The following is a 16,452-nucleotide window of genomic DNA, read 5'->3' as shown; positions in this document are numbered from 1 at the left end:
GCAATTAGGCTTAGTGTGATAAAGTTCCATTGGGTACATTTTCACTTTTACACCCACACACAAATGCACTGATTTCAGGGCGAAACTGCCATAATTTTTGCTGCAGAACACACCTATGGCTACTAAAACCCTTGCAAATCAATTGTTTTCAAGTAAATATGTCAATCCTAATTGCCAAAACATCAAATCATGGTGAAATGCAGGGGGGTATGCTCCCCTGAAACCCCGTAGACTCCTTTTAGGTCCCCCTGAAGCTTCCCATGTTGTTAAAAACAAGTCAAATATTACTACGCCATTGGTCCCACTGTAATATAGAGTTCTGTTTTCAAACATCAATAGCTCAATAACTATTGATTTGCTGCAAAAATGAAGGCCATGATTATGATATTCGTGTTCAGCATGCAAAATACTACTAGAAAAAAAGTATATAAAATGTGTACATGACACACGTGCATGAGTAAAAAAAGAAGGGGCCAAGGAGTAACAGTAGAAAGGCTGCAGAAAGAGTCAGGAGCCTAGACGAGGGGCAAAGGAGGTGGGGGCAGAAAGTGGAGATGAAAGCAGATGACAGAATATTGTTAAAGAGCAGGAAAAGAGGTGAAAGGAGACAATTTTAGAGAAGAACATTTTCCGTTGCTACCCGGATTCTAACCCGGGACCTTTGAATGAGAGGCAGACACCTAAACTTCTAGGCCACGAGAGCCCCCTGATCCGTGTTCAGCGCATCAATTCAAGAAAATGGACACATATTAGGCCAACTAGCTAAATATGTGAAACGAGAGGGAATGTAAAAGCTAAAAAAATACCTTCATTTGCAAGTTTTTTTTACATGAAGCTACAGCGAGCACCTGGCACACCTCTGTGATTGGCCAAAATATAGATGACATATAATACCACCTATTTTTGCCGTCTTCCAGGGCTTCCTCGCCAGCTGTTGACTAGATCTGACCATGGCAGATAAACTTTCCCGCTTACCATACGATGGGCTACGTCAAGAGGTTTCATAGCCGACTGCTTGGGCTGTGTGTGCGAGCGTGTGTGCGTGCGCGCGCACTTGTGTGAGTGTGTGTGTGTGTGTGTGTGTGCGCGCGCATGTGTGTGTATGTGTGTGCACGCGTTTGTGTGTGTGTGTACAACTTTGAGGAGAAGGTAAATTTATGAAGCGAGAATTGCTGAGATTGTCTATAGATAGATAAAAGATAACACAAATTAATACCAGAAAAACAAACATGGCGAGATCTAGTCAACAGTTACTGGCGAGGGAAACCCAAGAGTCATGGGGGAAACCCCAGAAGAAGACAAAAATAGATGGCAGAAATACGTCATCTATGGGCCAACCACAGAGGTGTGCTACAAAGAAATCTAGGTGCTCGCTGTAGCTTCATGCGGTTTTTTGTGGCAGTGACCATCATATTATATTATATCATGATCTGCAGACAAAACAAATACTGCAGTTTGACCCTCACAATCATCTGTGGGCGGGAGTAAGTAAAAGTTTGGGAGGAGTTCCGAAGAGGACCGGCACTTACCGTGACATGGTCTACTACTGAGCAAACTATACAAGGGTTAGGGTTATGGTTTAGGGTTAGGGTATACCCCGTTCAAAATATCCCATCTTTTGTGCTTTGACGATTGACCGGCCCTCTGAAGCACCCCTTTGAAAAGTTTATCTTTATTATTTGGACGGCTCTTTTTCTCCGAACGTTCGAGAAAATAAACATGAACTCTTTCTCCGAACGGTTCTGTTCTCGAGATTTGTTGATAATAATTGCGAATGGAGTTGCCTGTATGTGTGTGTGTGTGTGTGTGTGTGTGTGTGTGTGTGTGAGTGAGTGCGTGTGTGTGAGTGTGTGTGTGTGTGTATGTAAGGTGTGAACGGGGCGTGGGGGCGGGGAGGGGGGGGCGTGGAGGGATTTTTTTTTTACACAAAGGGTTTTTAGATTTGCTGGGAGACTAAATGCAAAATAGGTTACTGCCAAGATCAATCAGTCTTGTTTTCTCGCAGTACCTTTCGAAGGTATTTTCAATTGAAGTATAGTCCGGGAACGTTGCCCCAACCATAACTGAAGTATCTGAATATTCAGATATTTAAAAATTTCTAGCTCTAGAAATTGAATTCTATGCAAAAAATCCTTCTTCCCAGTCCTCGCAAAATGAAAGATGACGTCTAAATCTCGCAAAAAACCAAAAAATCTCGAGAACAAAAACCGTTCTGAGAAAAAAATAGAGTTCAAGTTATTTTCCCGAACGTTCTGAGAAATAGGCCTAAACATCTAGATCTAGATCTAGTCACTTCGTTATTATTTATTACGGAGTGTCTACGTACACGGTAACCAGGCACCTAGCCTCAGTGTCTACGTACATGGTAACCGGTAACCGGTCACGTAGTCTCAGTGTCACATACACGGTAACCGTGCAGTTCAGAACTCCAAGTTCAGTTTTTGTCATCTGGTGTTGCCTTCATCCCCACCCCTCCCCCGACTGTATCTTTTGAAAAATAATAATCTCCCCCCATTCCGGAGCCCTCTATACTTCGCAGCCCACAGACTTTGAATGAACTTTGGTGACTCCAACCGGTACTCACAATGTGATGCGCATGCACAGGTTCACTGACTGGTCACGATGGCGAGCCTGACACACAGCGTCCAAAATTCCATCTCAGCGATCTTTTAGTTAGTCTGGGCCCCCCGTGGAAGGCCATAAATCACCGGCAGGTGACCTGCTATTTCACGCGTCAGGTCGGGGATTGACCGCGGTCAACTCGTGCACAGCACGGTCCTATCTTGTCCTTATCAGAACATGTTTCTTCCCCTAATTTCATGCGCCGTAAAATGATGCTCACTCTACCCCTAGAATCTATTTCTTCACCAATTTCGCTTCGTCTACGTCTTCTTGGTATCTTGTGAAAGTTTCAACAGTTTTCACAGATTCGTTTGGGAATAATAAGTTTTAAATTGTGAGTGTTAAGTGATCGGAAGCGCCATTAACTCACTTCAGACGGTTCACACAACAGCAATTGGGGGCCCCCCCCCCCCCCCCCCCCCCCCCGCGACGGCTCCCACAAGCCCTGCGTGACCAACTTTGGAATTTTTTTTTCGCTCTACAAATCACGCATGGATCGCGAGACCCGCCTCGTACCTTTGTTTGGCCAAGCCTGAGTTACTTAGACTTCGTTTCGTATCTCTGGGGCCGGTAGTTTTTAAGTTATTGAAGGTGAAGGACAGTGACCCCAACTGGGGTTGAACAGACTGGAACTCGCGCTTTGTTTTTTTCTATACAGCTGGATAGTAATCCGACAGTCGTATCGTAGTAACGGTCGAAGAAGTCGCATGAACAAGAATCACATAATTTCGCCGTTTTCTATACTTCTGTACGTTTTACTAGTTCTAGTGTCTCAGAATATGATGTGTCTAATAGTTAAGATCCTGGATATGTACCCGAACACGGCCCGAGTCGTAGTTCTAGGGCTAGCTCTAGCACTAGTGCTGTTTTTCACGCAACGAAATCACAACGTCGTGCCGTACATCTGTCTCATGTAATTCAGTGTATGGGTCTGAATCAAAGCACAGACCAGCTTTTATATTTTCACCAAACACTCGCACCATGTATACAAATCAAACCAGAACACTTTGAACTTTTATTTTAGTTGTTGTAGTGAATTTCATTCTACTTGTCACGTCCCTGGAAATTTTTCGGAAAATCAAATTCATGCCAATTTTTAAAAAATCATACAAATTAAAGTATTAGACTTAGACAACTTTAGTTTTTTGTATTAGATTAAGCTTGAATGTTACTTTACTGAGTCAAAAAATAAGATAAATAATATAAGATAAGATAAGATAAGATCGTACTTTATTATCCCAGAGGGAAATTTTCCTTGGCTGTACAGGACCATAAAAACACATGCAGGTATACATAAAAATTTTTTAATCATATATATTACTCTCATTAAAATTCAATATGAAAGGAGAAGTAAAGCTGACAAAATGTACATTTACATCAAATGCATCATTCAACCACATGCAGGAATTTAAATACTAGACCTTTGGAGTTATATACAGATACATACTCCAAGAGCAACACACATCTATGCTCATTCTGACAAAAGCCTTATAATGCTAGATGGTAAAAAACTTCTTTTATATCTTTCTTTCTTTGTTTCTGGAGGTACATATCTGCCGCTGCGTGATCTTACAATTTGTGTGGAAAAGGGGTGTGATGGGTCGTTTATAATGCTTTTTATCTTTTTTATACATGTGGTGTTATACATTTCATCCATTCTTATAAAATCATATCCAGAGATCTTGCTGGCTTTCTTAAACTTAATGGTTCTGTCAAATTTTTTTAAAATCTTTCACCTTACAATTCCCACCCCAGCAGCAAATACAAAATAATAGCACACTTTCAATCATAGAATGGTAAAAAAGGGACATAATCTTATTATCAACACGGAAACTTCTTAATTTCCTAAGAAACATTCTTTGATTTACTTTTTTATGCACAAGGGCAGCGTGGGAATGCCAGTCAAGTTTGTGGTCGATTGTTACACCAAGATACTTGTAAGAGTTTACCACCTCCACCTCTTCATCTTTAATAAATAGTGGTTGCAATTGGTCTTTTTTTACTCTAAAGTCTATTATTAATTCCTTTGTCTTTTTTACGTTTAATAAGGAAGTGGTTATCACACCAATTTGTAAATAGATTCACAGCGTCCCTGTATTCATTCTCATTTGTTGCTATAAGGCCTTGTAAAGAAACCTAACATTTGCACAGAGTTCATCCATTTTGTTATTTAGTGACCTTGCATTACCAGTTACGATAGAAGGTAAAAACGGTTTTAAAATTCTTCTTCTTGCTCTCAATCGTACTCCTCCCTTTCTTCCCCGTTTACGTGGTCTCATTTCACAGGGTAGAACGACTTTGAATACACTGTTTCTGTTTGCCGTAGGGTAATTGCAATAGGATAATTCTGAGAGTTGTGGTGATTTATTGAAATACCCCCAAAAACGCCAGTCTTCAACGCTTGTGACTGGTGAAAGGGCCCAGTTGCAAGTGAGTTAATAATGTGATCTCTTCAAATTTAATTACAAATCATTCCAAAATGAAACATTGGTGTTTATTTCTGTTTGCGCGGTGTGATAGCCATCAAGTCATATTTTCTAATGAAGTGAATTTTGTTTTTCCAGCACTTTGCAGTGAATGGCAATCAGTTAGTGAATTGTGTTCCTAAGTAAAAATTGTTAAACTGCAATGGGTCGGTCACACATATGAAAGGCATAGAGAGTCACTGAATGAACTTTGTCGGGTGTGTTAGAGTTTAAATTTAACTGTCAAACAAAAAAAAGTACAAAAAGCCCCGATTATGTAAGACAATGTCAGGAGATATTCTCCTGATTTATGGGATTTTATGTGTCGAGGGACGAAGATGAACAGTCGTATTCCGCTAACATTTGTGTCAAATGTTTTACAGCGATTTCAAATACAAAAGGAGATTATATGGTGTTACGTCACGTCAATTCATGCCGCAAAAAAGCTGTTGACGCTAATGGGAACATGTGGTGTGCGTTTGACAATTATAACATAATTTATGTCGGTATCGTTTGGGTGGATGCATACAAAGATCTATTTCAAGCAAACATCGCAACACACCCCAAGCATACCTTCATCCCCATGTATACAAGGAACTAACAAACACAGTGACAATTTGTACAGAAGCAAGAAAAGACTCTGGCGAAACTGCAAAAATTGAGGAAGCAAGGGGACTGGAAGCAATATTCAATCTTCTCAATGAGAGATTCAGCCATGTTCACACTGCAATATCACATCTCAAACCAGTCAAACAATTTTCACTTCCAGAAATCCACGTAGCAATCGACATGTACATGGCCGTATTCAGACGCTATTTCCCCGCAAAGTTATCCCAAAGCAACACTTATCATAGCAACACTGTTTTCCACACATACAACAACACATGTTTGCTCTCTGGCTTTTGGGAGAACAGGACACAAAAAGCAGCCACCAAGCGATCTCAAAACTGGAAGACAGAGCACGAAGGGTCCCAAACCAGAAGACATTATAATGCGTTTTATTTTTGTGTCGCATCTCCTGCAAATAGCACCCTCATTGCGTGCTGTTGGATATGTTTAGAAAGAAAAATTGTATTTATACTTTTATTTGGTACATGTTCATTTTGTGAAAAGAAATTGGTGTTGTATAATATTGAAGATACGTCAATATCATTATTCAGGAGGATACACATTCCATTGGATACAAAAAGTCATGAATGCACGGAAGCGTTTTGGCTATCATGCTCATGACAAGTTCCATGTTCGTGCTGGAAACAAAATTTTAAAGGAGTCAATTTCTAAACACATTTTCCTGTCTAACATGGCAGTTTTGTATATTTATTGTTAGGCTTATATAAGTTATTAGCCACTCAATATGTGTTTGGTTTTTTGACTAACTATAAATAGACATGATACATTTTAAAGAGCATCTAACTCCATAACGTGAGCAGCCATGGTATTGCTATTTCGTACCAATAAGAAGTTTAGTTGCTTTCTCTAAGGAAGTGGCTATTCTCACCCGGGGTGAGAATAGATCAGATACAATCTACCTCTCACCCCGGGTGAGACTTACCAGCGTAGGCTATTCTCACCCGCTGTGAAACAAGACCTGTTTTTCCTCATTTTGGAATACTGTCTATCTGTGTGGATGATCAAATTGATAAAAGCCAAGAAAAAATTACGTTATAGCACAAAAGTAAGCTAATTTGATCGTCTTCAAAGATGCTATGGCTATTTCACTTTTCGAATCGAGCCGAACTACGTGGGTCGCCATTTTGTTTTGCCCTGAAGTTCTCACAAGATCTACTCCTCCCCCCTCTCTCTCTCTCTCTCTTTCTGAAAACTGTGTATCGGTGTGGACGATCAAATTGACCAAAACAAAGTTAAAAAATGATGATAAACAAGAAAACTAAATTAATTTGGTTGTCTACAAAGATGCTACGGCTATTTAACTTTCCGAATCGAGCCGAACTACGCGGGTCGCCATTTTGTTTTGCCCGGAAGTTTTCGCGCTACTCCTCTCTCTCTCTCTCTCTCTCTCCACTGCCCTCAGACAAAATTGAACGCTTTTAGTCGAACACTAACAGTAGTAATAGATCAAGAACGTTTGTTCACAGCACAGAATTCTATAATTCTGTTATCACAGTGTAGAATTCTGTGGTTCAGGGTGAACCCTTCACTGGTTGGCCTAGGCTATAACGGTGAACGCCCACCGGGTGAAAATAGCCAAAAGACTCGCCTGCGCTATTCTCACCCAGGGTGAGAATAGAGGTGGCCTTCTCTAAAGAACAAACTTGTGTTCCCGTATGATGTGTTTTGTTTGTGTAAGATGATAAAACATGTGTCGAAAAATTCATTTCACCGGCTACCGACGCAGGTAGCGGGAGGTCGGGTGAGTGACCTGTGTGACCGGCCCGCCATGACCCAGTCACTCAATCGTCGAGCCAACTAAAAGAGCGGTGTTTGTATGCCGTGGACAAGATGCTTGTATGACTTTCTTTTTTTTTCTTCAGCAAATGACAGCAGAGGACAAATATTGATTTATTTTCATTCCGGTTACCGTGTTGCACCGTGTTCATAGATACTGAGACTACGTGCCTGGTTACCGTGTACGTAGATACTGAGACTAAGTGAGACTAGGTGCCCGGTTACCGTAGATATACTGAGACTAGGTGACTAGATCTAGATTCTAGGTGCCCGGTTACCGTGTACGCAGATACTGAGACTAAGAGCACGGTCCCTCCGTATTTATTAACTTAAAAAATGTCATCAAATTGCATTTTAGATACTCCATGTTCGGGAAGATTGAAGAATACCGGACCACTCGTACATTATTGCGGAGAAAGTCAGAAAGTGGGGTTGGTGGGGGGGCGGGTGGTTGGGGTGGAGGAAAGGGGGGGGGTTCAGGAGGGTCTCCCCCCTGACAAAATTTTAATATGAGAATAGATCTACCGGTCCGAGATTCTCCATTGAGAGATATTAAAAATGGGAAAATTATGAATTCCTAAGGTTGAGACATAGGCAAAGTTAGTCCGCTGGTCCGGTATTCTTCAATCTTACCCCATGTTCCAATTACTGTTCCTCCGTCACAATGCATGAAATTTACGAGTGTCCTATCGTTCATTATTCATTGCAAGCAGCAAGAAGGTGGGTACCACGGTAGTATCGGGTAGTAGTGGTGGCCACCTCTATTCTCACCCGGAGTGAGAATAGTGCAGGCGAGTCTTGTGGCTATTCTCACCCGGTGCGCATTCACCAAATTTTGCGTTCACCCTAAACCACAGAATTCTACACTGTGATAACAGAAAAATTGTAGAATTCTGTGCCGTGAACAAACGTTCCATTACAACTATAGCCTACTAAAAGCGTACAATTTTGTCTGTGGGCAGTGGAGAGAGAGAGAGAGAAAGAGAGAGAGGAGTAGCGCGAGAATTTCCGGGCAAAACAAAATGGCGACCCGCGTAGTTCGGCTCGATTCGAAAAGTTAAATAGCCGTAGCATCTTTGTAGACAACCAAATTAATTTACTTTTGTGTTTTAACATCATTTTTTAACTTTGTTTTGGTCAATTTGATCGTCCACACCGATAGACAGTATTCAGAAAGAGACAGAGAGAGAGAGAAGAGGGGAGGAGTTGATCTTGCGAGAACTTCCGGGCGGGTGAGAATAGCCACTTTCAGTAGTGGTAGGGACAGCGAATCGGGAATTCACGAATTGAAACACAGTTGAAGTAGATCTAGATCTAGTCTAGATCTAGATCTAGATCTAAATCTAGAGATCTAGTCTAGACGTCTAGATCTAGAATCTAGATCTAGTCTAGAAGTTGAAAAAAGGATGATTGATGAATTGAACAAAAAAAACCCAAAAAAACAAAATAATATTGATATTGAGTCAAATAGGAACGCACTCATTTCCACATGCAATAACAAGTTGTGGGTTGCATTTGATGTCTCGCCATGGGTTAGAATGCTTCAGGCGATGAGGTCGAAGCCAAACATGTTTGAATCCTTTGCGGACTCGACAGCTGAAAACTCTTATGATGGGCGCAGCCATTGTGTTTGTCGAACTCTTAAAAATTGATACTGCTAGGGAAACTGGCGAACATAATGCAACGAAACAAACCATTTCACTGCGGGTGTAAAGTGTAAACAAGAACCCTGGAAATCCGGACACCGGAAGGAAATGACGGTGACGGAAACGAAACAGAAACTAGGAACTACAGTCTGCAGAATAGTGTCATCTATTGATCACTCATCGCCTACAATATGTGAAAATTAATGATTTGGTGTGGAAATATAAATTTTGCTGTGGAAGGTGCTTGGTCTTAGAAGAAGTAGCAAAGGAATCCAGTTCAAAATACAGGCTTTTTAGAGGTGAGTGTGAAATACCGTGCCTGAGAGAGGTCAGCCTAACCTAACTTCACTTTTTTACTATTTAGAATCTAGATCTAGATAATCTAGATCTATCTAGATCTACGATTCGAATCCCTTTACTTTTACAATTTTACGTTTTGTTGAAGTTAATTACATCAAGATCTGACAGACTTAGATCTAGATCTAGATCTAGTAAAGACAGTGGTACACAGTCTGCGACAGTTCATCTTACTCACACTCATACTATCAGCATCTACACCCCCCCCCCCCCCTTTCCCCAAGGCTCAAGCAGGTCAGTAATTGTTTTCTTGTTTGGAGCATCCGATAAATTTTCTTAAAGTCTAAGGATTTATTAATTGGTAGTGTCAATTGCCACCGAGTAAATTGGAGCTCTTTCGCGTTGGCGGGTAGATCTAGCTTATTGTGCTCGAGTGCTAGGTGTTGTGTGTTCGCCTCTCTGTCCCTCCGTGTGTGTGTGTGTGTGGTTTTTTTCCTGACCCCCGTCCCCCGATTTATGTTCCCCAATATAACGTGAATTTCTGCTTCTACTTCTAGAATTGCCTGTGTTGGTTCTACACCAAAGTGTAGGCTAAGTCTAGCCTAGATCTAGGCCTTCGTCTCATTGAAAACACGCCAAGTTGGTAGGCCTACCATAGCTCTAGATTAGATGCTCGTCCAATGAAATTAGTTGAAAACAAATTGACCCATTAGACACACATTATCATGTATAATGCTAAAGACAGTGTTGTTTTCAGACTTGACACCGCTTCACTCGGTGGCAATTGACAAAAGGTCAATTTTTGTCAATTGCCACCGGGTCACTCGGTGGCAATTGACGCTACCTTATTAATTATAATGGCAATGGTGCCTTATTATGCTCATACTCATACTAGATTCTATATAGCCTTGATCTAGACTAGATTTTTAGTTTGCACTTTTTTTTAAAGTGAAAAAAAGCCTGAAAAAATGTATAAATTTACCATACCAGGCGATTGTACAGATTCACATCATGTATGAATATTATGGGTACATTTTTACTTTTGGACCCTCATGCCGATGCATTGTTTGGGGGGCTAAACTGCCATGTTTGCTACGGAACATACATACGTCATGTGGTCACTCCTCACAAATCAATTATTTTCAAGAAAATATCAAACTAAAGTAAAGTAAAACATCAAATTACATCAAAATTTGGAGAAATACATGGGGTCATGATGGCCCCCCCCCCTCGATTTTTCTCGAATGTCCATAAAAGTTGTCAAAAACAAGTGAAATGTTATGACTGCATGCCATGGCCGATTGTAAAAACATATCCATATCATAAACTAATGAATTTCAGAGATCAAAATTGGTGTAAAGCAGATAAAAATCAACAATTTTTATTTAAAGAAAATTGCTTTAGAACTGAAAATTGAGCATGAGACGAGTCCATGAGTACAATAATAAATAATACCCACTATGTCGTCGGTTGCCTGAAAAATTCGTGAATTCCACAAATTTTCGAAAAACTTTATATTTTTGCATATATTTTGAATTTGGCTCACATAAATCTTCCAGAAAGCATGGACAGAAAGAAAAGTTCCCGCCGACTGGCAAAAAGCGGTTATAGTACCAACCTGGAAGAAGAAAGGCAGTAAGAGAGACTGTGGAATGTATAGAGGCATTTCATTGCTAAGCCATGTGGGCAAGATGTTTGCCAAGATATTGGAATGGGGAACAAGACACAAAGTTGAACCAATTCTGAGTGAGGCCCAAATGGGATTTAGAAAGGGAAGAGGATGCACCGATGCAATATTTGCCCTGCGACAAATGTGCGAAAAGGTAATAGAACACAACAGGGAACTAAATATAGTATTTATCAACCAGGAGAAAGCGTTCGACAGAGTGAACAGAAACAAGCTGTGGAAAGAACTCGAAAACTACACTGTAAGAGGCCTACTTCTAGATAACATCGTGCCATTTACGAGAACAGCATAAGTACAGTAAGAGCGTCAGAGGGACTCACAGTATGGTTCGAGATAACATCCGGAGAAAGACAAGGTTGTATGTGTCCTATCACCACTACTATTTATCATATATATGGATAGAATCACAAAAGAGGCCAACACAGAACCAGACGCCCTAAATGAATTACTCTTCGCTGATGACCAAAGCCTGACACACAAAGATGAACGAAGTCTCCAACACCACACCACCAGATTAAACGAAGAATGTAACAACTACGACATGAAGATCAACATCAACAAAACAGAGACAATGAAAGTAAGCAGAAAGCCAGAACCACTCAGGATACACATCAACAACAACAATCTCAGACAGGTCCAAGAATTTAAGTACCTCGGAAGTATATTCACAGAGGATGGCCGACTGAACAGAGAAATTGAAACACGAGTACAAAAGGCCAATAATGTTAGTTACCAGCTTACTCCACTACTGAAACATCCTAACATCCCCATGACAACAAAACTCAAAATGATCAACACCATATTCATCCCAACACTCACCTGTCAATGCCAAACATGGACCACGAACAAGACATTAGAGCAAAGAATTACAACATGTGAAATGCGATGCCTTAGAAAAGCAGTAAACAAGACCAGGCGAGACAAAATTAGAAACTCTGTAATCCGAGAAATGGTGGGCACAAATGATGTCATGCATCACATCCAACACCAAAGAATCAAATGGTTCGGACATCTCCTACAATTACCAACACATCATCCAAAACAACGTGCCTACCTCCAAAAATTCGATGGCAACAAGGCTAGAGGGCAACCGAGAAAGACCTGGATAGATGGAGTCAGGGAAACATTAACCACCCACGGCATCCCCTTGACCCAAGCTCTCCGGCTGGCGACAGAGAGACAGTCTCTTTCTTCCCGCGACACCCAAAAGGGTATAAGCGGCGGATAAAAGTAAAGTAAAGTAAAGCATATTTTGAAAGTGCTTGGTGAGATACATGTCCCTGTAAAACTATTTTTCAATTATCTCAACTCAAACGTATAATCTCACGTAATATAAAAACCTCTTTGTCACATGATTAAAATGTTTATTTCCTAGATGCGGGACTGGTAGGCCTATTGTTTCACAATTTGACTGTCAATTTTAAATGTACGAATATAATATGTGTGCCCTTCTAGTAGTAGTTTATGCAATTTTGATCTTGTTCGTTTGCAAACTTTACCTTTACCAGTATAGGTGGTGGTTGACCATCCTGTCTGCTATAGATTTCCGATGCATGAGGCGAGTGAAATGGGTCGATAGCTCGTTTGCAAACAAAATAATAACGTGGTTAAGTAAAATTACAAGTATATTTCCACTTTGTATCACAATCCAAACTTGTTTGACATTCAAAGCTCACTGATTTGACATCAGAGTTCCCTAACGAGAAAAGGAGTTTTGCAAAGCTGAGCAATGTGAACCACTTTGGACATAAAGAAAGCTGCAGAACATTCAACATGGAAATGGTAAAAGATCCAGATAGACCGCAATGAAAAAAAGGGTCATCCAAAGTATATGATGCGCCGGAACAGATCATAGATGTTTTTTTAACCTCCGAAAGAAAGAGTGGCCAGCAATAAGCAATACAAATCAAGAGATAGGACTATTAAAAAACTAAAGACTGAAACACAGATGTGATTGCTCAACCAAATCAAATTACTACTCACTGTTGAAAGACAAAACCAGAACAACTATCTTTGTCTTTGTTTGGACTTTTGGGGAGAGAGAAAGACCTATGTGAACGGTCTTCTCAACACGAAAGAGTACAAGCAAAGGCGATACACCAAGCTGAAAGACGCACCCTTGGGTATATTATCTGAAACAGAGTGACCAGAAGGTCAAAGTTTCCAGGATGTTGATGTCTATGACCAGGCTCACCCATTGTAAATTGCTCTAGAAGAGCCTGTGCCAGTTGCATCATCACCTGTCTCACCCCATACAGACAAACATTTTCCACTCTTCCTTACCCTGGACTAGCTTCTTGATATCTTTCAAATGTCATTCCACTTTTCTGTGCATCATTCTTTGTAACTTTTCTACAGGTTTCGCATGGCCTTCCCTCGATCGTTTAAACTGTGGACTCCAAGTTGACACTGTCTTTGTTATGTAGCTACTTGATTTCCTGATGGTATGCGCAATCCAATCCATCTTCACTGTTTTCCTCTGTCTTACATTTTTCTGCTTAATACTTCCTCATTGTTGACTCTGTCTGTCTATCTGATCCTGAGTAACTTCTTCAGGCAGTTGTTGAAGACAACCAGGATCCTCCAGTACTTTGTAAAGAGTGCTTTAGAAGAGCCTAATCCAGCTTCACCACCGACAATCCACAAGGGGCGAGCAAGCCAAGGAAGTTTCTGTCCACATCTATGGACATGCTTCCGAAGGTTCCCACCCACTATTGCCAGCAAAGTGGTAAAACACACAGATACACACGTACACACACACACACACACACTCACGCACACTTACACACATACATGCTTCGAAAGGTTCCCACCCACTATTGCCAGCAAAGTGGTAATACACACAGATACACACGCGCGCACACGCACACACACACACACACACACACACACACACACACACACACACACACACACACACACACACACATACACTCATGTACACTTACACTCATACATACACAGACACACACCTGTAGCAGCTATGGTAGCGATTTGGGAAGGCAGCACATCATAAAAATAAACAAGTTGATCAGAAAGGCATCAAGAACAATTGGGGGAGACCTAAGTAACTTTGAATTTCTGCACAAAACAAACATTCTAATGAAGGCGGAAATAATGTTTAGTGACCATAGCCACCCACTGACATTGGAATTTCAATTATCAACCCGCAGTAAACGATACATTTCCAAAAAAGCAAAAACAGACAGATATAGATATATTCGTTCCAACTGCAGTGCGGTTACTGAACACACAGTGCTACAAATGAAACAGAGAGAGAAAGAGAGATAGAATGTTTTACGGAGCGGGTTGTTCCAGCACGTGAGACATGTATTTACTTTCTTCTTCTTTTTCTTCGTTCTCGGGATGTATTTACTAATGTCCTGTCTTGTTGTGCGTATGTGTGAGTGTAATGTTTACTGCCATTGTTAACGACCAAGACTAATTTCTCCCTGCGAAATGAATTAAGATTGTCATTGTCATTGTCAAAATTGCATCTATTTATATTGCCCTGAGTGCCTTTTCCACAAAAGCAAACACCGAAATTGAAGACAAAATCTTATTAGAGGCCAGACTCATAGAAAGTGGATAGTATGTACAGCATCGTTGAGTGGCAGTTTTTACTTAATATAAAACACACAAATATATAGATTATGTTGCCATTTTCAGAACTGCAATAATAATTGTGTCACGACGTGGTGGAATCAGGCGCTCATCAGTTTGGTATCATTTCAAAATGATACTCTATATCATGAAGTCGAGATATTTGTGATTGACTGAGGTGGGGTTCAGAGGTAACATTAGCGAGAAAATGGCTGCCAAAATTTGGCTACTTCCAAAGAGAGCTTGAGAGTCCTTAGAAACTGCAAATTTACATTTTTGTGCCTTTCATTTTTCAGTAAAATCCACACAGAGATCTTTTTTTAAATAGACATAAAAAGTGTTGAGCCAAAAAAATAAAATCAGAAAAAAAAATGCACAACGGCCAGAATGCCTCACAATGATTTAATATCAATGCAAGACCCTACTATATGAAATTTGTGGATCACATTTTTATTCCATGATTAATATTACCAAAATTGCAGTCCACTAAACTGTCAGGTCGGGTAGACAAAAAAAAAGACCAAACTGTTAGTACAATATGAAGCCTCTGATATATATAATATAAGTTAAGGAGAAGGTCTTTACAAAATAAACTTTGACAATCAATGGGAGAGTCTTCCAAAGTCCAGAAACAAGGAAAACTTAACAGACAGTTCCCCATCACTGTGTCACATTCCTTTAAAATTCACAAAGATTAAATTTCAGAATCTGAGAGACAAAAAGAGTAAAATAATGAAAGATGATCATGCAGTCATTCACAAGGTGTAGACATTTAATGTTAATCATCCCCCCCCCCTCAAAAGGGACATACACTCATACACAATTGGAGCAAGAAAGATAGAAAGAGAGAGAGAGAGAGAACGCGAATGAAGAAGTATGATTTCATAAATTACATACAATATCCCATTCATGTAAGAAAAATTGATGTTTATAGTGGTAAAATAAAGAATAGCGTCCTGTTTCACTCAGTCTGGTAATTATGATTGCCTCACTCTTATCCCAAGTATTTTTTAAAAGTATGCCAAGATGCACCCTGAGCCTGATTTGTTAGTTTTAATTAAATTTCAGCTTTCTGCTTCTTTTCTTTTTCAGACACATCGTTGCCTCAGAACTATTTTGTCCAAAGTGTACTTAGGTAAAGAGGAACTTTGGAAAAAATAGTTCCGAGGCGACGACAAAACATTAGGTATTTTCACATTAATAAATAATAATAAATAGCATTTGCACAGTGCAAATTCCCGCTCTACAGCAAGCTCTCTATGCACTTTACAATCTATATATATATTACTACCCCGGCAGACCTGATAGCATTCTGAAACAGTCTAAACTTCCTGGGAAGCATACAGTGCAAGCTGCCGGTTTTTATATGCGCTAAAACACTAACATACTGACCTATCAATAAAACAAAATTAGAAGTCTTAAAGGTTGAATTTAAATTGTTTTCTTTTGAGGATTTTTAGGAAATGAATGCTGTGTACATGTATTATTTTACTTTTACGTTCCGTCTCATGCTAGGGTTGTATAAATCTTTTTTTGCTCATTTTTAATTACACAAGTGTTGACTTTATGTCATGTAAAATTAATGAGTGTTTGAAATATTTGATGATTTTCATTTGGACTTCCGTATATTACACTGAAGCTTATACTAATGTAGCAATTTCCGCATCTTGGACCAATCCAAGGGGTTTCAGGGGATGCTACCCTATGGTTAAAAAAAACCTGGGGG

At 40.1% G+C, this 16,452-nt stretch overlaps 2 protein-coding genes across 4 annotated transcripts in view; one reads left to right on the top strand and one right to left on the bottom strand.

Annotated features, from left to right (window-relative positions):
• The window catches only part of LOC101854644 (polyribonucleotide nucleotidyltransferase 1, mitochondrial), a 47,823-nt gene extending 38,618 nt beyond the window's left edge, over positions 1–9,205 (bottom strand). The window contains exon 1 of the mRNA XM_005100805.3: positions 8,973–9,205. Within this exon, the coding sequence (XP_005100862.2) occupies positions 8,973–9,190 (218 nt within the window). The 5' untranslated portion in view covers positions 9,191–9,205. The remainder of the gene's footprint in view (positions 1–8,972) is intronic.
• A 28-nt stretch (positions 9,206–9,233) lies between these two features.
• The window catches only part of LOC101854417 (protein-cysteine N-palmitoyltransferase HHAT), a 22,706-nt gene continuing 15,487 nt past the window's right edge, over positions 9,234–16,452 (top strand). For 2 of the 3 annotated variants that reach the window (XM_035970385.1, XM_005100804.3), the window contains exon 1: positions 9,234–9,438. The gene's annotated coding sequence lies outside the window, so the exon portion shown is untranslated. Of the gene's footprint in view, positions 9,439–9,526; positions 9,731–16,452 lie in introns of those variants that run through there. The other variant, XM_013083905.1, reaches the window with a different exon arrangement.

Source organism: Aplysia californica, unplaced genomic scaffold, assembly GCF_000002075.1.
Source record: "Aplysia californica isolate F4 #8 unplaced genomic scaffold, AplCal3.0 scaffold00261, whole genome shotgun sequence".
Lineage (NCBI taxonomy): Eukaryota > Metazoa > Mollusca > Gastropoda > Aplysiida > Aplysiidae > Aplysia > Aplysia californica.
Note: the sequence above shows the minus strand (reverse complement) of the source record. Positions and strands in the feature narration are given on the sequence as shown.